The sequence below is a fragment of the Micropterus salmoides genome, unplaced genomic scaffold, assembly GCF_014851395.1.
Source record: "Micropterus salmoides isolate LMB-PRFRI ecotype aquatic unplaced genomic scaffold, ASM1485139v1 Ms_hic_scaffold_12, whole genome shotgun sequence".
Lineage (NCBI taxonomy): Eukaryota > Metazoa > Chordata > Actinopteri > Centrarchiformes > Centrarchidae > Micropterus > Micropterus salmoides.
This window is the reverse complement of record NW_024040263.1, coordinates 28113193-28140803: the sequence shown is the minus strand read 5'-3', so window position 1 is coordinate 28140803 and position 27611 is coordinate 28113193. Positions and strand designations below refer to the sequence as shown.

At 41.5% G+C, this 27611-nt stretch overlaps 2 protein-coding genes across 3 annotated transcripts; one reads left to right on the top strand and one right to left on the bottom strand.

The window, feature by feature from the left end:
• Positions 1-5484: 5484 nt before the first annotated feature.
• On the bottom strand, positions 5485-9797 carry si:ch73-109d9.2 (uncharacterized protein LOC565042 homolog). Its single transcript, XM_038714346.1, has 4 exons — positions 9021-9797; positions 7576-7694; positions 7195-7300; positions 5485-7012 (listed from the first exon to the last, which is right to left on the bottom strand). Exons 1-4 carry the CDS (start codon positions 9283-9285, stop codon positions 5841-5843), a joined length of 1662 nt encoding a protein of 553 aa, XP_038570274.1. The 5' UTR covers positions 9286-9797; the 3' UTR covers positions 5485-5840.
• A 117-nt stretch (positions 9798-9914) lies between these two features.
• Positions 9915-27605, top strand: LOC119899687 (mucin-5AC). Of its 2 annotated transcripts, XM_038714345.1 has the most exons (6): positions 9915-10468; positions 19636-19808; positions 19917-19983; positions 21309-21391; positions 21587-24309; positions 24687-27605. In XM_038714345.1, the coding sequence occupies exons 4-6, from the start codon at positions 21385-21387 to the stop codon at positions 26823-26825; spliced, it is 4869 nt and encodes a 1622-aa protein (XP_038570273.1). In that variant the 5' UTR covers positions 9915-10468; positions 19636-19808; positions 19917-19983; positions 21309-21384; the 3' UTR covers positions 26826-27605. The 2 variants fall into 2 exon arrangements, with proteins under 2 accessions (XP_038570273.1, XP_038570272.1); XM_038714344.1 differs by lacking the exon at positions 21309-21391.
• The last annotated feature ends 6 nt before the right edge of the window (positions 27606-27611 follow it).

Below are 27611 nucleotides of genomic sequence, written 5' to 3'. Positions count from 1 at the left end.
TGTTTGATGACACTTCTCAATAATTCCTCACTGTTCTCTTGAGTTTGTTTCGGTTGTTCCTCAGCCATCTCGTAGCCCTGTGGGATTCAGGTCCTGCTTCACCTGATAAATGAATAGAAACAGAGGTTGTATTTTTGCTTCAACTGCCTTTTTCAAGTAGATGGATACCAAAAATCAACTTGGTTATTACCACAGCTTACATGTGTCAGCTCAGTATTTTGGTCTAGAACCTGAAAACATAATATTTCCAACCACTGAAATCATTTTATAACTTAGAAATAGTCTGCCTTTAAGAGGATTTGTAAACACATTCTATTTATTACAGAAGACATGGCATAGATTTACAAAAAAAAGCAGTGTTTCCCACATATAGACTTTACTTGTGAGGGCCACCCAGGTATACAGTGGGTACGGAAAGTATTCAGACCCCTTTAAATTTTTCACTCTTTTTTCATTGCAGCCATTTTCCAAAAATCAAAAAGTTCATTTTATTTCTCAGTAATGTACACTCAGCACCCCATCTTGACAGAAAAAAACAGAAATGTAGAAATTTTTGCAAATTTATTAAAAAAGAAAAACTGAAATATCACATGGTCATAAGTATTCAGACCCTTTGCTGTGACACTCATATTTAACTCAGGTGCTGTCTATTTCTTCTGATCATCCTTGAGATGGTTCTACACCTTCATTTGAGTCCAGCTGTGTTTGATTATACTGATTGGACTTGATTAGGAAAGCCACACACCTGTCTATATAAGACCTTACAGCTCACATGCATGTCAGAGCAAATGAGAATCATGAGGTCAAAGGAACTGCCTGAAGAGCTCAGAGACAGAATTGTGGCAAGGCACAGATCTGGCCAAGGTTACAAAAAATTTTCTGCTGCACTTAAGGTTCCTAAGAGCACAGTGGCCTCCATAATCCTCAAATGGAAGACGTTTGGGACGACCAGAACCCTTCCTAGAGCTGGCCGTCCGGCCAAACTGAGCTATCGGGGGAGAAGAGCCTTGGTGGGAGAGGTAAAGAAGAACCCAAAGGTCACTGTGGCTGAGCTCCAGAGATGCAGTCGGGAGATGGGAAAAGTTGTAGTAAGTCAACCATCACTGCAGCAATCCACCAGTTGGGGCTTTATGGCAGAGTGGCCCGACGGAAGCCTCCCTCAGTGCAAGACACATGAAAGCCCGCATGGAGTTTGCTAAAAAACACCTGAAGGACTCCAAGATGGTGATAAATAAGATCCTCTGGTCTGATGAGACCAAGATAGAACTTTATGGCCTTAATTCTAAGCGGTATGTGTGGAGAAACCAGGCACTGCTCATCACCTGTCCAATACAGTCTCAACAGTGAAGCATGGTGGTGGCAGCATCATGCTGTGGGGGTGTTTTTCAGCTGCAGGGACAGGACGACTGGTTGCAATCGAGGGAAAGATGAATGCGGCCAAGTACAGGGATATCCTGGACGAAAACCTTTTCCAGAGTGCTCTGGACCTCAGACTGGGCCGAAGGTTTACCTTCCAACAAGACAATGACCCTAAGCACACCGCTAAAATAACGAAGGAGTGGCTTCACAACAACTCCGTGGCTGTTCTTGAATGGCCCAGCCAGAGCCCTGACTTAAACCCAATTGAGCATCTCTGGAGAGACCTGAAAATGGCTGTCCACCAACGTTTACCATCCAACCTGACAGAACTGGAGAGGATCTGCAAGGAGGAATGGCAGAGGATACCCAAATCCAGATGTGAAAAACTTGTTGCATCTTTCCCAAAACGACTCATGGCTGTATTAGATCAAAAGGGTGCTTCTACTAAATACTGAGCAAAGGGTCTGAATACTTATGACCATGTGATATTTCAGTTTTTCTTTTTTAATAAATTTGCAAAAATTTCTACATTTGTTTTTTTTCTGTCAAGATGGGGTGCTGAGTGTACATTACTGAAAAATAAAAAACTTTGAAAAACTTGATTTTTGGAAAATGGCTGCAATGAAACAAAGTGAAAAATTTAAAGGGGTCTGAATACTTTCCGTACCCACTGTATTTCGCGACATTGTCGTATTGTAGCATTTTGCAGAGAAACAAAGACAGATGTTATCTGGTATTACATTACATGACACGGACACTTTACTTCAGATATTTTATGAGCACAGACCAGGTAAAGCAGCAGTGAACACACCAGCGCAGATGTCATTTAGTACCACGTTGGTTTTGATCATTTTAATATTCATAGGCTAGTTCATGAACAACAAGCCTCCTCCACATGCGGTGCACCTGCTGCTGTGAAAATAGACTCGCCGGTGGAAAAATCCAAAAGACAGGGTTTGTGTCTTCTCTGCAACTTTATAAAACATACTGCTGACAGAGAAAGTCAGCAGAGCAGAACCATACAGGGAGAGACAGAGGTGGGGCAAGCCTGTGTGTTTGCAGTAACAGACCAGAGGTGTAGGGGTGTGTGTGTGGAATAGAAAATGAAGTAGAATTAAAATGGTGAAATAAGAAATACTAAAAATAGAAATATAACCCACTGCCACAGTCATTCTGTGGGAAATACTGAAAAGTACTCTTTATTAAGACAAAATTTTACATAAACAACACAAATTTGAGAAGCTGCCAGCGGGAGAGGATATTAACCTTTCTATCTATACAAGCGCAGTGGCAAATTAATTCCTGTCAAATGTGGCTCAGTCAGCTCTTTTTAAACAGCAAAAATGTTACGGTAAGTGTGTGGGACAGTGGTGCGTCACTGTATTAAGAAAATACTAAGTGAAGGAAATCATATCTTTTGAATTCACGTTTCATATTTCTTCACAATACACAGATAAATGTCCATACTTCATATGCCAAGAAAACAATGGACCTGGGCGACACAATACTCACCATCAAGGGTTCCACTCCACCCTCCCAAATGCACAGAAGAACAAGATGGGTTATTCATTTCTTCTTCCTTCACATCCACTGCTGGCAACACATCTTCTTCTTCCCATTGTCTGAACAGCACAGTAAATACATCAGATAATTCTGACTATGGTTTCATTTTGATTTGTTGGTTGGATGCTCTGAAGAATGTTCCCGTCAGAGCAGATATGCATAACACCTGATGTACAACAACGTTGATGTAGCATTGTTGACAGCAATTCTGCTCTAGTCTTGTGACCCACCTGTGTTTTCCTCTCAGGGCTGTGAGTGGCTCTAGGACTGTCTGTTGCCTGTGGTAACTCTGGTAGGACTTCCTGTCTTAGGCTTCTTGTCCACCTTTCCACAGAGGCATCCTCTTTCTTCACACCACAGCCTCTTAAAATGACTGAAAAAAAAGAAGTACTGAAGTACATATAATCATCAAACAGTGCTTTATACCCAAATAATAATAAGTTTGTCCTTACCATCCTGCTGTTCTTTGGGCCTTTCTTCTGCAGCGTCACTGGACAGTTCCACATCATCCTTTGCACAGTCAACACACTTGCCAGTTTTCCCTCTTTCTTTCTCCGCTTGGTCACATAACTTTCTCTCAGCCCACTGCAGCTGCATCCTCAGGGACTCCACCTCCTGGCTCCTGCGCTTCACCTCCTCCAGTAAGCCGTCCTCCACCAACCTGGTGACCTCATACATGGCCGTCTTTACCACAGTCTCCATCACATCTGAGAGCTGGGTCTGGAAAGTCACAACGAGGGTGTCCAGGTCCGACATGATACACTGCCAGGGTCTCGTGTCTGACAACGGAATTCCGTGTGTTTGATGACTAATTAAAGAAAAGTGAAGGATAAGAACTCCACATTAAGTATTTTCTTGGTAAATGCTACCACAGGTTGTTTGGGTTGAGCACCATTATCGCAGAGCAGTCCCTTTTCAACTATGCGTCCACTTGTTGTTGTAGGTGCTCCAGCTGATGGACAATACACAGATATTCCTTCAATAATACACGTTAAAAGGTTGGACTGGTGATGCCCAACGAGCTATTTACTGACACGACTGTCAGCTAGCCAGCTAATGTGACTCTTTAGCTTGACGGTAGCATTCGCATGCTAACTAACGTTGACGGCGTCAAACTGTCAACAAATCGTACACGACTAACTTACACTTCATATAAACCATAGTCGAGCCAAGCGCGTTGATCTGTTTACACCTGGGTTTATGTAGTCCACGAGAAACAACTGTTCGGCAGAGCAAATTCACGTGAACTCACCATTTCACCGAGCTAGCTTTGTAACAATCGCTGGTGGTGGTTGTTTTTGCTCGTGACATCATTCGCAGCGCAGTACGGTGGCCTTACCTGTGAGTGTGTGTGAATAACAAAACGCGTTTTAATAAAGGGAAACCCATAGGCTGCGCCAAGCAGTAAGTGCTGTTGTTTACACCAGGGATGAATCGACACGATCTCTCTCTCCTTCACTGCTTCATTGAAAGACGGCAAACAGTGAGATTATACCCATTTTAAAATAGATCATGCCTATGATTGAGTTCCAGTTTTTGATACTAGCCTACTGATATTATGTTACCACATATTCTAGATATGTTAACTTTGTATCCCCTTGATGAAAATTATCATGTGCATTAACTCTCCAATTATTACATTTAGTAGTTTGTAAGAGACAATGGCCACTGGTCGACAGAAACATTTTCATCAGAAATCTGGAACACCCAGACACCTTGTACAACCGTGGGAAGAACATGCAGACACCACAGAGACTCTGCTGGTCCTATGGAGGTCCAAAAAGCCTTTCCTGTTAGGCAACATACATAAGTTGCTTTGATGGATGTTCTTAAACATCTTTGACTACTTTATTAATTAATCAGTATTTTACCTCTCTAAATTCCAAAATGTTTCCAACCACAGATATTTCCCTTTTATTCTCTTGACCTGCCTCTCTTCCTCCTCTAGCAACAAGAAGGTGACTTCTGATCAGTCCTTTTTCTGAGATGAGGCCTGATAAGATATGAAGATGCCTCTGTGACACCTCTGACTTCTATCCAAACTGCATCATGTCCTCTAAACCACCTGCTAGTAGGTTTCTGATCAGCTCTCTAATGAACACGAGAAACCACTGGAATGTCAACTAGAGTAATCATTTTTTTCAGAGCCCTACAAATATTTCCCTTGTTATTTTCCAAACTCTTGATCATGCTACCCGGATGTGTCTTTACTGTCGCACTCATATGTAACAACAGGGCTCAGCACTGGGTTGGCCTCTAATTTTAAGCTCATGCTCCACTTTGATTTTCCCTACTTCCTCTTTGGCAAACAAATGAAAATGCCTGATTGACTTATATACATTTGAGATTAATGCATTATAATACATCGGGGCAATGGTTGATGTACTTGTATGACTTATTTAGGGGTGTTCTGTAGTAAAGGAATTTTACCCGTTTTTCCTTTTGCCACATGGGATTCACTTTATAGTCAATTGTAGACTGTAATTAGAAAAAGAATTGGACAAATGAAAGTAATCCTTTAAAAATGCAAATGCCTCAATTATTTCATTTATAGAAAACATCTACAGACATCATTTGTAGTTTTATTTTGAATCGGTAATGTAAGTACAAGGATAATGTCACTCAGCCTCTTTTATAAGTCAATTTTTCAGTAATAAAATATGCAGCAACAAATGGGCAACAAACAAGATGTATTTTATCAAACACAAAAATGGGTATGTTTTCTTTTTCATACCAACAAAAACATTTTAATTAAAACCCAAGGACTTGGAATTGAAAAGAAGAAATAAAAACAGGGCTTTGTGTTTTTTTTAAAAAAAACAGCCATGGTTCTTATATAAAAGCATTCATTTTTAAATCTCTTAGTACATCAAACAAGCTTAAATTCTCTTATTCGCTCTCCCAAAATGTCCCTAGTTTTATAGATCTGTCATGTGTTTGCGTTGATGCGATTTCAGATGATCCAGGCGTTTGAAGCTGAGGCCACAGACAGCGCAGCAGTATGGGCGTTCCCCTGTGTGGGTCCGCTGGTGAACCTTCAGTATGTCTGCCCGTGTGAAGCTCTTATCACACATTGTGCACTGGTGAGGTTTTTCCTGTGTGTGAATTCTCCGGTGCAACTTCAGATTCCAGAGACGGCTGAACTTGTTCCCGCATACAGTGCAGCAGTAAGGTTTGTCACCTGTTTGTCCACACTTGTGGGACTTCAGGTCAGAGAACGACGGGAAACTTTTACCACAGTGGCTGCAGAGGTGAAGCCCTTGCCCAGAGTGAATCCTCTGGTGGACTTTGAGGTTACAGGCTTGAGTGAAAGTCTTTCCGCACTGGTTGCAGGAGTATTGTGGCACTTGACCCGTGCCTTTGTGTGTCTGCTTGTGGACCTTTAGTGAGGCGGAATCAGGGAAGGATATGGAGCACTGGTTACAGGTGTGTCTCCTCCCTCCTCTCCCTCCTGCCGGATGCTGCAACCGCTCTCCCAGGTTTAAGGTATCACTGTATGCATGTGAGGGTCCATACATATCGCCTGTGCTGTCTAAAGATGGGTCAGTGCGAATGCCCTGGGTCCGGAGGCTCAACCTGCCGCTTAATTCACCAGACATTTGTTCGGGGTACAAGACACTCTGGTCCTGTAGATACCCTTCTTCATTGATCAATAAACAGCTGAACTCACCACTTACGTCGATGTTAGTCCTTGAGGGAGAGCCTTCAGGTGAACCAAGTGCACCGCTTCTATTCCGTGCGACGCCTGCTTGGTAAGTTTGATGCTCGGTTTCTTCCGGTGCTTCCACGTCCCCCTCATAGTGTCCCATGTAACTCAGATCCTCACCCAGGTGGGATGGTGATCCTTGTAAACCATCCAAGTTACCCATGTCTATCATACTGCCGTCTCCATAGCCAGTCTTGTCAAAGCCACCCAAGTCTTCCATACCATACCTGCTCTGGAAAGGGGGTTCAGATGGGTCACCTGAGTGACCACCATGGCCTGATTGTGGCCTCTGGTCAAAGCCAGCTTCCCAGTTCACGTGACACTTTGGGATCTTCTGGTCACCGTAACGTTTACTGGGCCCCGGCACACCTGATGCCTCCGTTTCTGACCAATGAGAGGAGAAATATGGTTACAGGAACTACAATGACACGTTTAGCAAATGGACCGTGAGAACAATTACTTTGAAGCCACTGTTGAGAATGTGAATCATCTATCAAGCTATTAATATGCTTAAAACCCCCTTTAAAAATTTGTTTCTCTGAATCTGCATATATGAAGACACTGACCCTCTACATTGACTCCCCATCTCTCTTGGGACTCATTAGTTTCCGTGATCCGAAAAGCTTCCTCCTTGAGCAGTCTATCCAGCTTTTCACCCTGAACACCTGGAGACTGGCAGACATGTAGAAAGACACCATTGATACTGGAAGTTTAGCTCTACTCACCTCAAGAGAAACAATAAGATTAGCATTAGTTCAACAGGCAGGTCTCCTTTAATGCAAAAGCACTGAGAATTTACACAAAATAGAGACTACTGAAAAAATATTATTAAGTTTACTCGACACTCTACTTACAAGTCCAATGAAATTGCCATTGACTGTACTCACGTTTTAAACATTTAAACGTAATATATTGAAGCTCAAATAGTGTAATCAACTGTCATCTACCTGTGGTGCCTTCATGGCACTGTGGGTCTCCTCTGCTTCATGCCTAGGTGTCTCTCCATCAGTGCACAGGGAGCTATTTATCTCTTCTTGTAGCACACACTCTTGTTTAAGACTTTTCTCTGTAGCAGAAGATAGGGAAAAACTGGAGCATGTGCTAGTATTTCCATTTGCATTTGAAAGATTTAGAAAGGCTGAGGTGGGTCATACTCCATCTAAGTAATCAATATTTTAATAATAACAACAGACATGACTATGGGTTATGTGAAAGGGCACGCGTGTAGTGGTGAACCCACACAGAATTATCTGCAGCTCCCCTCAGCTCTACAAAGGTTCACAGATCATTTTCAGCCACAACAGGCAGCTGAAGTCAACGAAAAGCTAAAAAAAACCCACTGTACACTACCTGCCCAGCACCAAACAGCGGTGACTAACTGGTGCACTTAGGGGAGCATTTAGCAGCTCAAGAGACAGACGTTTCCCTCAGGAGTCCCAAGAAGGTTAAAGTCAAGGGCCACTGGACTTGGTTGAAGATACCAGAAGACGTTTCGTCCCTCATCCAAAGGACTTCTTCAGTTCTGACAGACTGGTAGGGAAACTAAGCTATTTAACCTCTGTGGGATCGTTTGCCAGGATCGTCGATATCGCTGGTCGTTAGTGTTCCTGGCTGTTTTGGTCATTAGGACTACCCAAGGCCAAGACTGAACGACCACCATTGGCATCCTCACCTGAGGCCAATTTGTTGAGTTTCCTGGGAAGTGATGAAGTTTCCCTACCAGTCAGTCAGAACTGAAGAAGTCTTTTGGATGAGGAACGAAACGTGTTCTAGTATCTTCAACCAAGTCCAGTCGCCCATGACTTTAACCTTCTTTGGATAACTATGACCTGAATGACTGAGAATCTTCACAGACTTCCCTTAGGAGTTACTACAGACCAAACACAGAGCTAAAAGGAGAGAAACATTGAACTACTCACCAGGTGGACAGTAACACAAGTCCAAATCACTTTTGAAGATGATAATATGTCAGTGTTTGTGTGCCAGCCTTTTAGTGCTGGGCAGGTAATGTACAGTTGCTGCTGCTGAAAGTTAATGAGAGCGGATAGAGTGAACAAAACAGTGACACTGAACGAGATAAAATGCTCTGTAGAGCTAAGGAGACCTGAAGAGTTGGGCGGTAAATATCTGAGAGTTTGTCAGTACAAGCAACACCTTCACATTACATGTACTAATTTGATTCATTGTTAAATTTATAAATATTGACTGCTTTAAAGCTTTTGCAGAGGACCACTGTTGACTTCATCTAATGTGAATTAATTTCCTACAATGGTTTTCCCCCAAGTTAGGTAATCAATTAAATTTGGTTGTATAATTCATAAAAAAAAGCAAGTGTACATATATTCACCTATATAACGCTATTGATACAACATTAGACAGCAGGCAGACTCACCTGTCACTCTGGGTCCTTCCTCACCGGACCCAACGACTCTTCCGCAGTCAATACATCTCCCCCTCCTGTCACCGTCTTTTTCTTTACGTCGACTCTCCGACCACTTCAGTCGCCTCTTCAGCGACTCGACCTGGTCCCTGCACCGTGTCACCTCTTCCAAAAAGCTGTCCTCCACCAGCCGGGTGATCTCGTACATTGCAGCTTTGAAGACCGTTTCCATTACACCAGAGAGTTGGGACTGAAACGTTACTATGGTCTCGGCCATTATACCAACAGTGTGTGCTAACTAAGGGCAGTATTTTATTTTCAGCAAACTGAAGAGAAGGCAACTTGCGGCTGGCACTTCAAAGACTGTAGCGGAGAGGCATTTGTCGGGCAAAGCTAACGTCGGTTTCTTTAAACTGGACGTGCCAGTTTCTTAAACTCGGTTTAACTCAGTGGAGGTAAACTTAAACATGTTGTAGATATGTATTTGTTGGTCCATATTTACCGTTTGGTTACTTCCATCACACCAAACCTAGTGTTTAACAAACTGAAGAGTCGCTTGTAATGTCAACATTAGCTAGCTATTTTGCTGCGCTAGTTTTTTTCAGGGTTAACGTGACAGATTCCCACCACTATGAGATAAGTAATTGTCGGAAACAAGCAATTACCATATGTAATCTGGTTATAATTTAGCTTTACTGCAAGGTGGATTTGGTAGTAAAATGAATTCAATTGCTTTGCTGTAACCTAACGTTACTTTGTTTCCAGTTGAGCTATTGCATTTCCTCCTGATTCCGTAAACAACCGCACTTCCGAGTGATTGAAAATACAGGTCCTGTGTTGGGACAATCTTAATCGTTTCAGCGCGTGGACGTCGGTAACAGAATGACGCTTCCTGGTCAAAAATACTCCATAGTGTATTTGTGGTCATTTTCCACTCAAGTTCCAGTTTATTGTCTCCTTGCAAATTGAATATTCAAAAGATACAGTTTGGGATTTTAGTGGCTCACCGGATGTTTGCTCAACTCCCTCCTTCAGTCGATGTGCGTCACACAAAGCCGAGGCCGCGTCTGTCCATGGGAAGGAGCCATGTTGAGGCAGCTCCTGATACCATGTTTTTAATCAATTTACAATAAGTGTATGGTAAGAATTTTGATTCAAATCGAAACTTGGACGGACTATAACCATTGACAAAATGTCGGCGGACGATTTCCAGTCGAAGTATGCCTCTGTCATGGAGAGCATGCTCAGGAGTGCTGTCGCAGAGACCACGAAACTTTTCGAAACTATGGTCGACGAGCTGAAGGCAGAAATATCCAAAATGAAGGAGGAGAACGAGGACCTCAAAACAAGATGCAGCCAGTTTGAGGGTTCGAGGAGCCAACAGACTTTTAACACAGAAAGTGAGGTTCTTCCAGGGCGCAGCCTGGGCTCAGAGAAACGTGACACCGCTGTTCAATGTGGTGAGTTGTGATGCCTCGTACCCACCATTAGCTTAGTAACGTTAATCCTAAACAATATAATTGCCTGATGATTCAGTGTGTTGTTTTAGCCAAAACTGAGTGTAGTTGTGTTATACGGGATACCCGTGGCAGTTCCTGTGTATTGTTGTGAGTCTGTGGTCAGTAGCTTTAGCATAGCCTAGCTTAGTCTACAGCATGGGAGAGCAATTGGGAGGGAAACCATACTATGCTATCTCAGCTAACGGTGTGGTTAGTAACACTGTGTTACAACAACTATTTCAGGAAGTGGCATTTTGATTTTATATAGTGCTACTGTTGACAAAGAGAATTCAAATACAAGATCCCTTCACATTATACATGCTTTTACCATTTTGACTTCTCAATTTAACTGTATGCCTTAGATTCAATACTGTAATTTCAGATCTATTTGGCTTCAACACTGGGTGAAGCTACATGCTGTTGAATTGAAACAGGTGACAATGAAAATGTTTTATTTTCATCATATAAAAAATCTCTTAATGAAAGAAACATTTAAGAAATGCTATGTGATATTGGGGCTGGATCATGCAGTGTAGTCTGATCAGTATTGCCATTGCAATTTAAATTTGTAATTACTTTCAATACAGTACAGACCAGGCCTGTATTGGTGTATTGACCTAGTGGGTATGTATTGATCTGTATTTCTCACATTTAACACACAGCTAGCTAGCCATCTTGAGTTGCAATCATAGACTGAATAAAAGAAGTGGACATTGCCACCGTGACGTCACCCATTGGTTTATGGACTACTGTTTGAAGCCTTGAGTTTGGCATTTTGGCTATCGTCATCTTGTTTTCTTTGGAACCAGATGTGGCCGTATTTAACTAGCCAGCTTGGTTATCAAGGTGCATTGGTAATTCACGGTAACTGATATTAACTGGGATGCTAATTTTGGCTAATGGAAAAAAACAGTTGTAAAACAAAATGTACTTACCGGGGGGAAAAAAATGGACAGCCTTCTCCTTTTATGAGCTTTTTCAACGGTGCTGGTTAAATGTATACAGTGCAGTGTATACGAGTAGCCTCTATCATGAATGACAGGTCTCCATGATAGCAACGTGGCAATCACCAGATATGCTGTTTTTCCATTACCAGTACCAGCTCGCCTCAACTCTACTCAGTTTTGGCCCACCCTCCTCCGTTTTCCATTGCAGATAGTACCCAGAGATAGTACCCCTCAATGTAGCTGGTCGTCATAGCAACTAGGGCTGGGCGATATGGCCAAAAAGTCAAATCCCAGTACTGTTAGGCAGAATTCCGGTATAAAATATATTATTATATTTTCTGCTAAGAGGGAAGGGGAGGGAGCTGTTATAGCGGACTTGTTTTTACTGTTTTTTTTAGTAGCTTAGCTTGTTTCTTATTTCACTGTTTTAATTATACTTCATTCTCAATCTTAAGCATCACTCACTTATTGAATTCGCCTCCTTCAGTTCTCTTCACACTCACAGACCTAACGTACCTCTGCTGCAAACACATCAGCGTTCCCCACTTCTTCTGCCGTTTTTCCATTACCAGAACCAGCTCAACTTGCCTCGACTCGGCTTGGCCGTCCTCAGGTTTCCATTGCAGAGAGTACCCCTCAATGTAGCTGGTCGTCATAGTGCCGCCGCACACAACTGTCGCGACGCACATACAGCTGAGATTTAAGTTAAAACGTTTCAACTAGGGCTGTCAAACGATGAATTTTTTCTTAATTTGCGATTGAGCACTGAATTTCAATAGTTAATCGCGATTAATCGCATGTTTTATTATTATTATAATATATCTTAACTGTTTTAAGTCTGTATTAACAATTAATGCATAGAAAGTTAGTTTTTGAACTTGACTTTAGGATTTATTTGATTATTTCAAATCAAAAGATGTGCAACGAGAAATGTAAATGAAATATAGTCTTCCTTAAGCTTGCTTTCAAAAATTCTACAGCAAAAGTGCATGTACAAAATGTAGACACATTATTATAAAGTGCATAACAAAATACTCCATAGCTACATTATATTTGAATTCAGTTGAAACCAATGAGACAGCACTTGCTTTAAGTAAGAGTTTCAGTTTGACTTCTTTCTCCGTTTCATACAGGCTATGTATGCGTGCAACAATTGTCCCCCGCAACGTCAATGTATATAACTTGGGCACTCCAAAACAGTGCTTGGCCTCAGTCCTGATTAGCTGTATGCTAAGCTCATTGATGGTAATGTTAGCTTAACCTCAAAGTGCTTTGATGATATTTTAATTCCATTTCACACAAGGTGCATACTGCTTTTGACTTGTCAACGGAGCCGTCTGGGACTGTGTTATTGTTCATCTCCATGGCTGCAGCAGGAGGTAGGAAGTGTCTGTGGCTCATGAAGACAAGTAAGGGTGCATCGAAGGGTCAAAATAGTAGCAGCCAAAGATCTTTTTAGCAAAGATTCTTTGGTAACAGCACCAGTGACACACGCGATTAACACAATTAAAACGCGTTATGATCAGTCCTTAATCTCATCTCCATTAACGCGTTAATGCTGACAGCCCTAGTTTCAACATTACTCAGAATGTAAAGACAGATAAGATGGAGGTGATATGAAAAAAGTACCCGATAGCAGGTACAAGTACAACTTTTCCACAATGGAAAAAACAAAAAAAAGGGGGCAAGTTGAGCTGGTACTATGCAGTGGAAAAGTGGCTATAGACACACCCTAAAACATACCCTGCTTTGTCATCTCTTATCCTCAAAAAGGGACCATAATAACCTAAATGAACATCATGCTGTATTGAAGAAGACTTGCAACTAGCGATCATGCAGTTGGACTTCTTTTTGCAACCAATGGAGTCACCCCCTGCTGGCCGTTTGAAAGAATGCAGGTTTAAGGCACTTCCACATTGTTTTGACATTTTAGACCCAGAGGATCCTGCTTGGTTGCAGTACTTCTGTTAATTGTGACAGGAATGCATATATTGTAAGGGTCTTGTTAAGCTACAAAAATTGGTATATGACATGTTGTCTGGACCACGTTGGAAATCAAAAGTCTTTATAGCTGCACTGCACAGAGGTGTATAATACTCAGACAGGAATTTACCACTCTCGAACATTATCACAGTTGGGCTGCTCGATTATACGAAAATCGTAATTATTTTAATTTATTATTATATTAATATTATATTATATTTATTAGGTATACCTTGTACCACAGTACCTGGTTGAACCCCCTTCAGAATTGCCTTAATTCTTTGTGGTGTACTTTCAACAAGGTGTTGGTCCATATTGACATGATAGCATCACGCGGTTGCTGCAGATTTGTCTGCTGACCATCCATCTCCCAAATCACAACATCCCAAAGGTGCTGTGTTGGATTGAGATCTGGTGGCTGTGGAGGCCATCGGAGTACAGTGAAACTCATTGTCATGTTCAAGAAACCAGTTTGAGATAGGGTTGGGCGTTGTCTACAAAATTTCCATCGGACTATGTCTACACTGAAACATCGAGATGGACGACGGCATCGGGGGAGCGCACATGCGTGCAGAGGGGATACCGGTCGTCTCATGTGCATGTATTCTTTCGCTTCACTCGGTTAAAAACTTGGTAGCCTATGACGTTACAAGCACGGACCAGGTAAAGCGGCAGTGAACACACAGTGTGCAGATGTTGGTTTCGGTTGTTTGATTTGTCATTAACAAGCCCATAAGCGGCTCACCTGCTGCTGTGATAATGGATCACGGGTGGAAACATATGGAAAAAAGACGGTCTGTGTTTTTTAGGCGACTTTATAAAACGTAGGCCACTGCTGATACAGAAAGTGGAGTACACAGGTGAGGAGACAGAGTGGCGGGGCAAGCCGGTGTGTTTACCTGTGGTGTTTTTTACAATCCCCTGCTCAGCCATCGACCATCTGTCAGCGTGTCGTCTATCGGCCCAACCCTAGTTTGAGATGATTTGAGCTTTGTGACGTGGTGTATTAACCTGCTGGAAGTAGCCATCAGAAGATGGGTACACTGGGAATGGACATGGTCAGTGACAATACTAGGCTGTCGCGTTTAAACAATGCCAGATTAATACTAACGGGCCCAAAGTGTAGACAAAAAATTTACAGCTGACTCCTAGGGCTGGACGATCTGCAGCCCATGTCTCCCAGCAGCTCTGCCTCAACTCTCTGTGATTTACAGAGTTTGCTGATGAACAAATGGCTTTACTTGTTGCTACACTGAACAAAATTCTAAATGCAACACTTTTGTTTTTGACCCCATTTATCATGAGCTGAACTCAAAGAACTAAGACTTTCTCTGTGTACACAAAAGGCCTATTTCTCTCAAATATTGTTCACTTTTCCTTTGCTGAGATAATCACGCCACCTCACAGGTGTGGCATATCAGATTCAGATTCACTTTATTAGCCATTTGCAGTATAAAACCACATTGGAAAAGAATATGCAAGAAGCCCAAAGTGCAATGACACCACATAATAAGAAATAACGCCACATAAAACTCAGTAGTAAAACACTATACAATAAAATCCATACATAAGATATAAAGTGCCTAATTTAAAGTGCTTTGTTTAAAGTGATCACAGCTTGGGGAAAGAAACTGTTGAAATGGCGATCAGTAGAACATTTGACAGAGCGATACCTTCTCCCTGAGGGAAGCATCTCAAAGAAGGCCCCTGCAGGATGGCCTAAAGCATCATTAGCAAGTTTTAAAGCTCGATTCAAAAGTCTCTGGCTTTATATGTAACCTCCAGGAGCCGCAAAGTACAGCCAATGATCCTGCTGGCTGAGCAAACCACTTTGTTCAAAGCCTTCTTCTCTTTCAAGGTGAGATTACCAAACCACACAGTAATACAACTAGTTAGGACACTCTCAATTACACAATAGTAAAAGTTCAAAAGAATCTTTAGTAATTTGAGTGAACTCTCGAAGCCTACATAAAAAGAAGAGGTGCTGTCTCGCTTTCTTAGCAATATTAGTCGTAGTAGAGCTCCAGTTCAAATCATGCGAAAGAGTCACACCCAAAAATTTACATTTCTCAGTAATCTGCACATCGGAATCATGGATAGTAATAGGCACTTGATTCCTATTGTGACAAAAATCAACAAGTTCACATGTTTTTGAAGTGTTCAAAAGCAAGATATTTTCCTTGCTCCATTCAACAACATTCTCCACCTCCTCACGATAATGAGATTCATCGTTTGAACTAATCAGCCCAATGATAGTTGTGTCATCGGCATATTTGATTATCACATTATTAGCAATGGATGGTTCAAGGTCATGAGTATACAATGTGAACAATAGGGGGCTCAAGATACACCCCTGCGGTGAACCAGTGCCAACATACAACTCATCTGAAATACAACCATTGATTTTGACCCTTTGTGGTCGACATCAAGATGCTGATCAGACAGCATGGGCATTGCACAGGTGTGCCTTAGGCTGGCCACAATAAAAGGCCACTCGCAAATGTGCCACTGACGTAAGGGTCTGTTTTACTTCTACTGCACATGCGTGGAAGAGGTGACGCATGCGTAGTAGAAATATAACCGGTTGGAAAAATAGCTTTTTAAACCTTATTTTGGGACCAAGTCATCCAACTTTTTCAGCATTTATCAGATTTTACTGCTGATTCTAGTCATGTAGTTTTTATGTCCTGGTGACCAGTGAAAGTGCAGTTCTGGCTCTCTCCCCATTCATTCAGTTAGGAGCCTGGTCTTGTTAGTCCAAAATAGCTGCCTGGAGGCGTTGCCAAGATGGCTGCCGAGTGGCATGACTTGCATTTAAGGACTTTGATTCAGCTCATGATGAATGGGGGCAAAAACAAAAGTGGTGTTTATAATTTTATTCCGTGCAATTAATGTTAGTGGTCATAGCTGGCTGAGGCCGGACTGGGAGCTCGGCCAAGATCAATCTCCCAGTGAACGCAGCATGAACGGGGCCGAATACAGCCTCAAAGACCAACAGGGATGACAGTACAGATTTTCTTGGTGGACAGACAGCTTTGCTTTTTGCTAAACCGCTAGCTGTATCTGTAGCTAGTTAGCTCGGTTAAACGTGCAGCAAGCGGTCCTGTTAGCTTAGTCAGCCCAAAACCCGGTACCAAGAGCCAAACTCCTTAAGAAAATCTCTTTGGCACTGTATTCCCTGTCGTCAGACTGGCCTATGTCAGTCTCTGAGGCTGTGTTTAGTCCCGGTCCAGCCCCAGTGTGCAATCAATGGGAGCTGGAATCAGTCCGCACACAGTCCGCATGACTGGGTGGGAGCGGTCACATTCAGCGTTATAGGCTAAGTTACTGTATAAGCCAATCAATATCTGCAACAAGTTCCGCCCTGTCTTTGTATTTTTAAAAATGCAGCAGCAAATAGCACTCTATCTGTTTACTGGGAAAATCAAATAAAACAATTATATTAAGATATTTAAAATGTTACAAGGAGAAAATAAATCAGTTCTTTATTGTATGAATTAATCATTACAATGTCTATCGGTTAATAAAGTAACATTGTTCACTGTGTGAGAGAGAGCTCTGTTGCTTTATTCTCTAAGTGTAGGCTAACTAAAACAAGTTTTTATTACCAAAACTTTGGTGGCTAGGCTAGCAGACCCAAGTGCAGCACTAAGAGAGGGAGGAGACTTGAATAATAACTATTTGTTAAGGGTGCTCCGATCGATCGGTCACCAATCGTAATCAGCCGATAATGGCTTTAACTACTTTGATCGGTGGTCGCTAAAAAGGCCTATAAGAAAAGCCAATCAGATGATGCAATACTCGACAGACAAATTTTCAACGGCAGCTAGAATGTTTCACGACACGGTCTGAGCGGTTTTCAAAGCTAGCTAGCAGAGTCCTTCTCAGACAAGAAGGGATTAATGCACCCACTTAATCATTTACATTTAGAGTTGAGCAGCAATCAGACAAGTGGAACAACATGCGTGAGCGATCATGTGAAACTGTTGCGGGTGGCGTGTGTGTGTGTCGCTCATGAGCGATCATGTGAAACTGTTGCGGCTGTGCTCATCTCAAACACACGCCACCCGCAACCGGAGTATAATAGACACTCAGCGCATCAGGCAGAGACGGACTGATCCTTCAGTGTGAGTTTCCTTATGCAAAGAGCAGCGCCACTCACAGAGCCTCACTGCCTCTCTCTCGCTCTGTTTTCATTACAAAACGCCTCCCATCCAGATTAAAACAGTGAATCAGAAGATGTTTGTTTGAAAACACTGCTGACCCGGTGGACAAAACAGATAAACGATAACACACACTCACATTTTTTTGTCTGTTTTATGTTAGGTCTTTGACATTGCACTTTAAGCTTCTTGCATATTCTTTTCCAATGTGGTTTTATACTGCAAATGGCTAATAAAGTGAATCTGAATTTGGCTTTGTGAGTTGGTCTTATCAGTCATACAAAGCAAAAACACGATACTACTTACAGAGTTTTAGTTTTGTTATTGTATTATATATATATATGTACTGTGTAAAACACTTAACAGTTAGCCTACTATGCATGTCGCTGCATTTACTTTGCGACAACTCCCAGTCTGTTTTCCGCTGCCGTCTCTCTGTACTCCCGTGTTACTTTCAGTAACAGTTCAACGCCGTTGTCGGTCAATGCAAAAAAAATGCCCAGTGTGGTACTTCGTCTGTATTACTTTCTTCTTTCGCTAAATCGTCTGCTACTGCGGAGTAGACCATCTGCTTCATGTTTACACTGGCACGCGCATGCCCAGTAAAGGCTACCCCTAAACGGCCACTAGATGAGTGTTTTAAAACCGTAGCAGTGGATGTAGCCTCACATTACCCCACTCCTCTCTCTACTCCTCTCATGTCAACCCTCCCTTTTCCCCCAAGATTCTCCCCATATTTTTCCGTTCTCACCCGGTATCCTCCCGTTAAATGTTTCCCTGTAAATCTCCCATATTTTAAACCTTTTACAAAATCAAATAAAAACCCTCTGGCCGTATTTAAAGTGTTTGCTACTGTCTCCTTTGGTAAAGTCGGCAGCAGTATATAAAAGATGTAGACTGTGCTTCGTGCACAAGGATAAAAAATGAAAACAATCCACTGAAATGATATAAGGCCTATAGCCTAATAATGGTAAACCGTTTGAAATTATAATGAATATAGTAGGCTAAGTAATAACAATATATACTAACAGTATAATATGGAATTTAAATTGTACTTTTATTTATTTAAATTTTCCTTATTTTCATAAGGGAATCATGATGCCTGTGCTTCTTTATCTCCTAAATATTTTGGCTACAGCCTTTTTTGTTGCAGTTTTTATGGTTGTAGTAAATTTATAAAGATGCTGTTTGTTCTGTTTTTGTAGTTTATTCCACAGTAAAGCTATATTTAAGTTATAACATGTTCACAGTAACCAGGCAAAGGCTGCTATGGTTTAAGTCTCTAAGACAGATTGAGCTGAATTTGTTGCCCATGTTTCCTGGCAATAAAATAAACAGTTGGCATTTCATGATACTTTATCATATGTTAACTTTAACACTTAATACATTGTTTTAGGACCAGTTAAATAAATATACAGTATACTGTATAATGCTACACGATAAATAAAAGGCTCCAAATAGACCCAGTGATCGGTATCGGCCGATACTGCTTTCAGCAATCGGTGATCGGCCCAAAAGATCCTGATCGGCGCACCGCTATTATTTGTAGAGCACTTATCAGAGTACAATGTGCTTTCACAGAAGATAAAGAACAATTAAAATCAACAATTGGGTCAGATGCGCTGTAACTACATTTTAATCGCAGTTTTCATGATTAGCTAATCGTGTTCTTTGAAATCGCAGTTTCGATTTGAAAATGATTAATGGTTTAGCCCTGGTGGTGGTGGTAAGAAGAAATACTTTTTTTTTGTTGTTTTTCAGTTGAATTAAATTTAAAGTTCATATAAAGCCACTGTTAGACATTTTCTTTTCAGTAAATTGACAGTTAAATAAATTCATTATGCTTCCATCATATTAATCGTTCTCAATATTAACCAAAATAATTGTAATTGTGATTTTTGCCATAATCAAGCAGCCTGAAGTCCAAACAAACAGCATTTGTGGATTCAGCAGTTTAAGTTATAGTACCTTTTTTTTGAAGACCATAGTCTTAAAAAATGACCAGTTGTCCTGTTTTCTGTGTGTTTGTTTACAGACCTTGTTCCTGTACGCATGATGTTGGTTGAGCAATGTCAACAATTGAGGCACTCATCATTGCAAAACCAAGAGCAACGATGCGGTTATCAGGAGTATGCTTTGCAGGGGCACAACAATGACACGTATGGAGAAGAAAATTCTCAAATGGCATTTATACTGGTAAAACAGGAGGTGCGTGTATCTTAACAGCAAATACATTTATTTTCCCATTTGAGTCTACTCAAAATTGGACTTTTTGCCACCCCTTTACGTGACTCTTACGATGATTCTTCTCTGCAGTCTGTCTTGAAGGAAGAGGAAGTTGAGTCCGCTGTCGTCTGTGGGCAAGTCTTGAGCGATAAAGCAGGTGAGGAATTAAAAATTAAACTAAAGTTATTTGTCGGGCTGTCCCAAAAAATGTTGTGGTCGATTACTTGTTGTTAGTTCAATCCATAAGTCAACTAGTCATCGCACATTGTTTACACTGGGCTATATTACAGATAAAAACCGTAATAGTGAGCCTTTAAAATATATATTTTACAATGGGCGTGATGCAAGCCGCCCATTTACGATAATGCTAACCTCAAAAGTGGTTAGGATTCTGAATTTGTCGAAACAACCAGCAAGAAGACTGAACATTTGAATTTATTTCAATTTATTTTCAACACAGTACACGTGTCATTCAAAACACGGGAAAAGATAACTTCCATCTTCACAAGAACAAATCTTCACGGAGTTATCAACATGATGGATGATGTTAGGGCTGGACAATATGGACAAAAATGTTATCATGATAAAAAGTTTCATATCTTTCGATATCGATAATTATCACGATAAGTATCAAATTGTTTTTTCGAGTTTAAAGGCTGATTTTTGCCTCTGAGTGAGTTAGTTGAAGAAACCTGATGGTTAATTGTGGTTTGAACTCTTTATGGGCAACACTTGAGGCCAAACAGTGCATCACTTCACAAAGATGAGGTAGAACATTCAAAACAATTATGATAAAAAAAATTTCAACAAATTTTCACGAGTAAATATTAGTAAAAAACACAAGTAGAAGCTCTTTCCAGTCCTTTTTCCTCAACAAAATAAACCTCTTTCATGCATTCCTGTATGTTTCAAGTGAATAAAATCCAACATTTATTGAATATTGCGTACTGTCAAATCACACCAAAGACACTCTGAACAGTCTCTGATCACACAAAGCTTAAGTGCGTTGTTCGACAGTAATAATCATCCATGCAAAACACAGTGAGATGTATATAGTTATATGGATTAAACCAAGCCTCGATGCAAATAATTTGAATAAATAATTTTTAGTACACAAGTTACTTGAGGAATCTTTTTTTGCCCTACTGTCATAGTCAGACGGGCCTCCGTCGGGCATCTTAGACTGTGTTTGGTCCTGATCCGGCCATGCTTACTGAGAGACTGCTGAGACTGTTACAGTTGCCCACACTTTCCGGCGCCGCTCTTCAGTAGCATCCCCTACTGCTTACCCCACCCTGGGCATGAAAACCTCCTCCTCCCGATGGTCCAAAGCTCCTGTGCGGGCGGTGTAGACAAACTTAGTCCGGGTACAGTCAGCCAATGGGACCACTAACTTGCTACTTGCGTCTAGTACAGTTGGTACAGTGCCAGTAAGTGAATGCTGTGTTACAAGAAAAAGGTCTGTGTTGCAACAATCCACAGATACTTAAGTCCTGGTGACAAGCTGCAGTTTCCGAATGGAGTTTGACAAAGGGCAGGCTCTGTGACTAACCAACTAATGAAAGGTTGGTTGATTAAGAATCTTTTCAGTGACGAATTGTTTAGTCAACTATTAGGGGGCAGCCCTAATAATTTGTAAGATTATTAAGAATTAAGAAACCCACAACCTTTTGTTAAGGATTCCAGCACCATTCTCACCTTTGTTTTCTTTTTTTCTTCTCCTGTTTCCTATGTGATGTCTCTCTCACTGCTGTGCCTAGATTCACCACAGGCCTCTGTTTGTGGGCCCTTGCCTCAAAAAGTTGAAGAGACCGAAGTGGCCCTAAAATCACCTTGTTTGGGAATGGATAGTGGTTTACAAGGAGCCCAGAGCCAATCTTCTGAGCTAGAGCATTCATTAGTCATCTCACTCGCTGCAATTAAAGATGACATTGAAGAAGAGTCTGAAGTCGGTCTGAAGATATCAGAAATTGGGACACAGGGAGAACTCATACCATCTGAAAAACACCCATTAATGGTTGCTCAGTATAAATCGGAGGCTGAACCCCTTGAAAAAGAGCAGCCATTGGTGGTCCCTCAACAATATCAAAGAGAGGACGAAGTAAATGAGAAAAATGATGTTACTCTGCAGCAGTGTGCAGTAGTGGAATCTACAGAGGAACAGTTGGCACAATCCACGCCACTCAACAAAGGAGAAGCCTGGGATAAATTAAAAAATGACGTGGCAGAAGTTGAGGTTAGTTCCCAGCCTGACTTGCCAGTACGACGCAAAAGAGGACGGCCACCAAAGAAAGCAAAACAACAGTCTGTGAAAAAAATCCTTCAGTCACCATCATCTTATATTGCAACAGAGCAAGAAGTGAAAAATCCCCCTACAACAACAGTGGAAGAGATTGAGGTTGGTACACTGAACATCACTTCATCCGAGCCTCCAGAAGCATCCCCAGTTCAGCCTAAAGAAGCTTCATCCATTATCACTTCATCAGTCCGGGAGAAAGCAAACACTGCTGTAAAAGACATAGAGCACAATAAGGTTGATACCCTGGCGGTTTCGGTAGCATCTTTCAGTAGAAGATGTTCCTCTGAAAAGAAAAAAACATCTAAATCTCCACAACCTTCAACAGAAATAAAAAAAGGGGACCTTCAGGCTCCATCCACTAAAGTTTCCTCTATAGTTGAAACACTAAACACTTCATCAGCTGAGTTTGTTCATCCCAGAGAACGCCGCACCTCTGTAACTCTTCAGGATGCAATGTTATTAGTTGAAGCCATGAATCAGTCAACGGTAGAAAATACATTCTCCGTTCCACAAAGAATGGCAGCACCACCCCAAACCCAGTGTTCTCCAAGTGTGGGTACCTTACAAATTATGAACGAGGTCCCAGCTAAACAAAAAACTCCAGCATCTCCTGTTGGAACTCCTGGAGCTGCAAGCAATCTACCCATAACTGAGCTGTCCACAACACAGTCGACAATAAAGAAACGTAGTGCCGCTCCTCAGACTACAGATGCCACTCCAACCAATGCAGCTCTGGCCCACATCAATGTTGTCCTATCAAAACAGCATATGGTCACTGTATCCAATACTACCACATCTATAATGCCTTCATCAACTTCTGCAACTCAAACAAGTGTGCAATCACAGTTGGGCTCTCCCCTTCCTCTATTAACATCAGTATCGACCAGTCAACTGACTAACACAATGCCTCATAAAATAATTGTCGTGTCAAGATCAGTACCCTCATTAATGCCTCATAAAATTGTAGCACAGCCTCCCGCCCGGCTTCCTGCGGTCTCAACAGCTGTTGCTACACAGAATAGTAGGATACTTTCAGGCTCTAAAGCTGCAGCCGTACCTCTCGGAAAACCCTCCTTTTCCTCTGTTCCTCAGAATACAATATATATTACGACCAGCAAGCCGCTTTCGTCTTCACCGTCGACCAGCACATCAACAAACCCACAGTCTGGGACTCTACCACCCCCAAAAATAACAATTATAATCCCAAGACAGGTGTCAGTTGTGGCACCAACAAACTGTCAATCACAGACGACTGTTCCGACATCAAAGCAGGAGTCAGCCAAATCATCTGCTCCTGTTAAAGTGTCATCGTCGCAGTTGGTCTCTTCATCACAGGAGTTAAGTGTTTCTGTGGATACACAACCCGCTTCAGATGAAGTGGTCACAATATTGTCTCAAAGGAAGGTTGATGCATCGGACAACTTGGACTCTCCCAAACAAACTGCCTCTGCTTCTGAAACAATAAATGTCCCTACAGAAACCTGTTCCACTTTAAAGTCAGCTGGGCTAGTGCCAACCTCCAAGACTCCAGCGGTACCACCAACTTTAGAACAATCTGCTGTGGTCAGATTAACCAGGCTCCCATTTCCAATTTCAACTGAAGAATCAGTCTTAGTCTCAAAACTGCATACAAATGGATCTTCTACAACTCAGTCCATTTTGAATGAAGGTACCACACATGCGAAACCATCATCTGTGGTCATATCTACACAACCATCAGAGACACTTGTGTTATCCACTGACATTTGTCCCAGTTTAAAAGAATCTCCAGTTATTGTTTCTGTAAAAACCTCTCAAATGTCAGAAGAACCAAATGATATTCAAGAGAAGGCATCATTGCCCTCTGAAAACTGCACCACTTTGGAAGAGTCCCCCAACAGCAAGAATGTGCAGCCATCTACATCATCCGAAGTGTCAGCACCAGCTATTAACGTGACTGAGCCTTCAGCTATATCTGGTACAGCTGGTGAACCTACTTCTGATTTGGACGAGGAACTGATCAGCCCTGCAGTGCAAGATTGTGCGTTACCTAATGACCCAGCAATTGAAGAAAAACAATCTTCTGCCATCATTCATCTAACCTCTGTCACTCCCAAGGACTCAGCTCACCCTCGTTTGCAGATGACTAAAGCACAGTTTCTGGCACAGCTGGCAGTGTCACCTGTTGTACAAGATCCAAAAAAGGTAATGTAGTGGTAAATGTGCCGTGTGGATAAATTTAATATTTGTTTTGCTTACTACACATACAGCCGCCAGCCTGTAGTGGGTACCTTTTAATGAAGAATGTGACTATTGATTAATTGTTTTGTTACTCACCTTTTTGAGGAAGGCACACAGCGGCTAGGTGGTTGACCACATTTTTAGTTATGTTAAATCTTTATGCAAGTTATGTTGAAACTGAGGGAGAGATTCTGAAATGTGTCCAATTTGCAAATTATATAGCTATACTGAATATTAAATTAATATTCTTTTTTTTTTTTTATCATATTTAACTGAAATTACTGCAACAAGTATTGTGATTGCTTTGCAACATTTATTTTTCTTCTTTCCTTGTTTTATAGGCCACCTCTAATGACTCTGTAAGTGCCAGAGGTTCCTGTGCGGAGACCAGCACCAGTGACAAGGAAAGGTTACAAAAAATGTCCAGACTCCGAAGTTACCTCAAACCCCACTTGCAAGCTAGAAGAAGTGAAACAAATCTAGCATCACGTGCAGAAACAAATCCCGCTGCAAGCCAAAAGAAACCTAGATTAGAGAATCACAGTCCAAATGATAAAAACACAACTAGTGAACCTATTACTGTAAGCCCAGAAATGCCAGGAGCAGTGGAAGATGTTACATCTCTAAAAAAGACAACGAACGACCCCACTTCCATTAGTCCTAGGAGATCAGGATTATGTAAAGATGTGGTTAACCCTAAGAAGATTGTTGGTGAACCGACTTGTGTCAGTTCTAGGAGGTCTAATGCTAATAGTGAATCCACTCCTGAGAGTCCTAGGATTTCTGGTTCAAGTAGAGATGGTATAGGCTCCAAAAATACAAAATCAACTTCTGTGAGTCCTAGGAGGACTGGTACCGATGGTGTAGGCTCCAAAAATAAAAAATCAACTTCTGTGAGTCCTAGGAGGACTGGTACAGATGGTGTAGCCTCCAAAAATAAAAAATCCACTTCTGTGAATCCTAGGAGATCTAGTGCAATTAAAAACTCTGTCAGCCCTAAAATGACCAAAAACACTTCTGTGCATCCTGGGAGGACTAGTTCAACTAGGAATGGCGCTAGCCCCAAAAATACAAAAACTGGTGGTAGCCCTAACAATACTAAAACTACTTCTGTGAGACCTAAGAGGACTAGTTCAAGTACAGATGGTGCAAGTAGAGATGCTGCTAGTCCTGAAAAGACCCAATCTAGTTTCAATAAAAATGGCACAAGCCCTAAAATGTCTACAAATGAATCGACTTCATTCTGCCGTAGGAGTTGTACCTTACCTAAAGATGGTTCTAGCTCAACACAGATTAAAAGAGAATCCAATTCCTTCAGTCCTAGGAGGTTCAGCATTACTACAGATGGTGTTGGTACTAAAAACACTAAGTGTGAAAGTAGTTCCCCAACTGTTAGGTGGCCTAAATTGGCTAAAGATGGTGTCAGTCCTAGAAATACTGGGGAATCCACTCCTGCCAAGAAACCCAGATTAAATCAAGGTGGTACCGGTCTGAGAAAGAATTTGAGAGAGGTGAATGCTAAGAAGTTAGCTAAAGCTGCAAAGGCCAAAAAGATAGCCAAAATAAAAAAATCGAATCAATCGAAATTGCTGAACGGAGCTAAAACAAGCCAGTTAGTAGAGAATCGCGCTAGCTGTGAGGCTGTGAAAAAATGTACGGCTGTGTGGACTCCTCCGCGATTGCCATCCAGTAGAACACCTCCAACAGGAGGAAAACGGTCATCTCTCTTAACTGTAAAGAAAGAGACAAGATCCCCAAGGTCTCCAAGATCCCGGAATAATACAGTAGTGTACCCCCCCAGTGTTTCTCTCCACCCCATACCTTTGAGAGGACCACCCATTGTATCGCCATTACAGCCTTTATCGGTCATTGGTAGGCGTCTGTTGAAGAACCAGTGCGGGGAGTGCGGCCGCGTACTCAGCAGCAGTGCTGCCCTGGAAAGCCATGTTAGCCTTCACACAGGTCGCCGACCTTTCTCGTGCAAGCTTTGTGGGAAGCGTTTCTCGGACTCCAAAGGTCTTAAACGGCATGGCCGGGTGCACCGCAATGGTAGGATCCATATCTGCCAGCAGTGCGGGAAGGGCTTTGTCTACAGTTTTGGCCTCACCAAACACCTCCAGATGGTGCATAGCAGGATTAAACCTTTTGTCTGCCAGATCTGTAACAAGGGATTCTTCACAAAACGAGATGTGGAAGCCCACATACGGATCCACACTGGAGAGAAACCATTCCATTGCAACCTCTGTGAAAAGAAATTTGCAAGAAGGGTGGAACTAAATATGCATTTAAGGTGGCACAATGGGGAAAAGAGACACTGGTGCCCATACTGTGGGAAAGGATTTTTAGACTTCAACAACCTGAAAAGGCACAAATATATCCACACAGGGGAGAAACCACATTCCTGCCCTCATTGCCCCAAGAACTTCACACAGTCAGGCCACCTGAAAAAACATGTTAAAAATGTACATAAAGTCCAATGAGAGATGGACATCCAAGATGACACCCTATTCCAGTGAGAATAGTAATGGTTTTAATAATGAGAGAAGGAAAGTCTTGTAATGTGAGAATAATTTTTTTTAATTCAGTGTATCTGTAAAGCTAATGAAGAATTGCAATGCTTTTATGTTATGTTCATTAGGATGATTTCTTTTGTTTATTATTATTATTTTTTTAAGGAGACTTAAAGGAATGGTTTGACATTTTAGAAAATTTGCTTTTTGCTTTCTTGCTGAAAGTTAGATGAGAAGATCAATATCGGTGTCGTGTCTGAATGTAAAGTATGGAGCTGGAGCAATGAGGCGAGTAGCTTAGTGTAAAGACTGGAAGATGCAGATCCTCTAAAGCTTTGTTTAAATTGTAAAAACATACATTTTTGATTTTAAATTGTACAGATGAAGCAAAAACGTTTTTTTGTTTGTTTTTTAACTTTCACTCTGGTCCCAGTCTTTATGTTAAGATAAATGGATTGTCTCTGGGCTCCAACTCCGTGTTTAATGCACAGCTATGAGAGTGGTACCAAATCTCTTCAGGGCACTGTGTGCTCTTCACATGGTAAAGAAAAGTGGAGGCATTTTATAATATTGTCAGCAGATATGTATAAATCTCTTGCTGTTTAAATATTGAAACAGTTTTCTACTGTTTCCACAAGACGCAACTGTGAAAAGCAAACATTTGGACAGCTGTTACAGTGTGATTTTGAAAGATACAATAAATGTATGAAAAATTATTGAATTGTAAGTATTAGTGTATTGTTAACTGTAAAAATG

What these genes read in the sequence shown, in the direction of transcription:
- si:ch73-109d9.2 (XM_038714346.1), bottom strand. Translation starts at nt 9,285, where the DNA reads ATGGCCGAGACCATAGTAACGTTTCAGTCCCAACTCTCTGGTGTAATG. An exon ending in GGAAGGACCCAGAGTGACAG is followed by an intron (nt 7,695 to 9,020) that starts GTGAGTCTGCCT and finishes CTTCTGCTACAG; the next exon opens with AGAAAAGTCTTAAACAAGAG. An exon ending in ATGGGGAGTCAATGTAGAGG is followed by an intron (nt 7,013 to 7,194) that starts GTCAGTGTCTTC and finishes CTCATTGGTCAG; the next exon opens with AAACGGAGGCATCAGGTGTG.
- LOC119899687 (XM_038714344.1), top strand. Translation starts at nt 10,201, where the DNA reads ATGTCGGCGGACGATTTCCAGTCGAAGTATGCCTCTGTCATGGAGAGC. An exon ending in TGACACCGCTGTTCAATGTG is followed by an intron (nt 10,469 to 19,635) that starts GTGAGTTGTGAT and finishes GTTTGTTTACAG; the next exon opens with ACCTTGTTCCTGTACGCATG. An exon ending in TTGTACAAGATCCAAAAAAG is followed by an intron (nt 24,310 to 24,686) that starts GTAATGTAGTGG and finishes CTTGTTTTATAG; the next exon opens with GCCACCTCTAATGACTCTGT.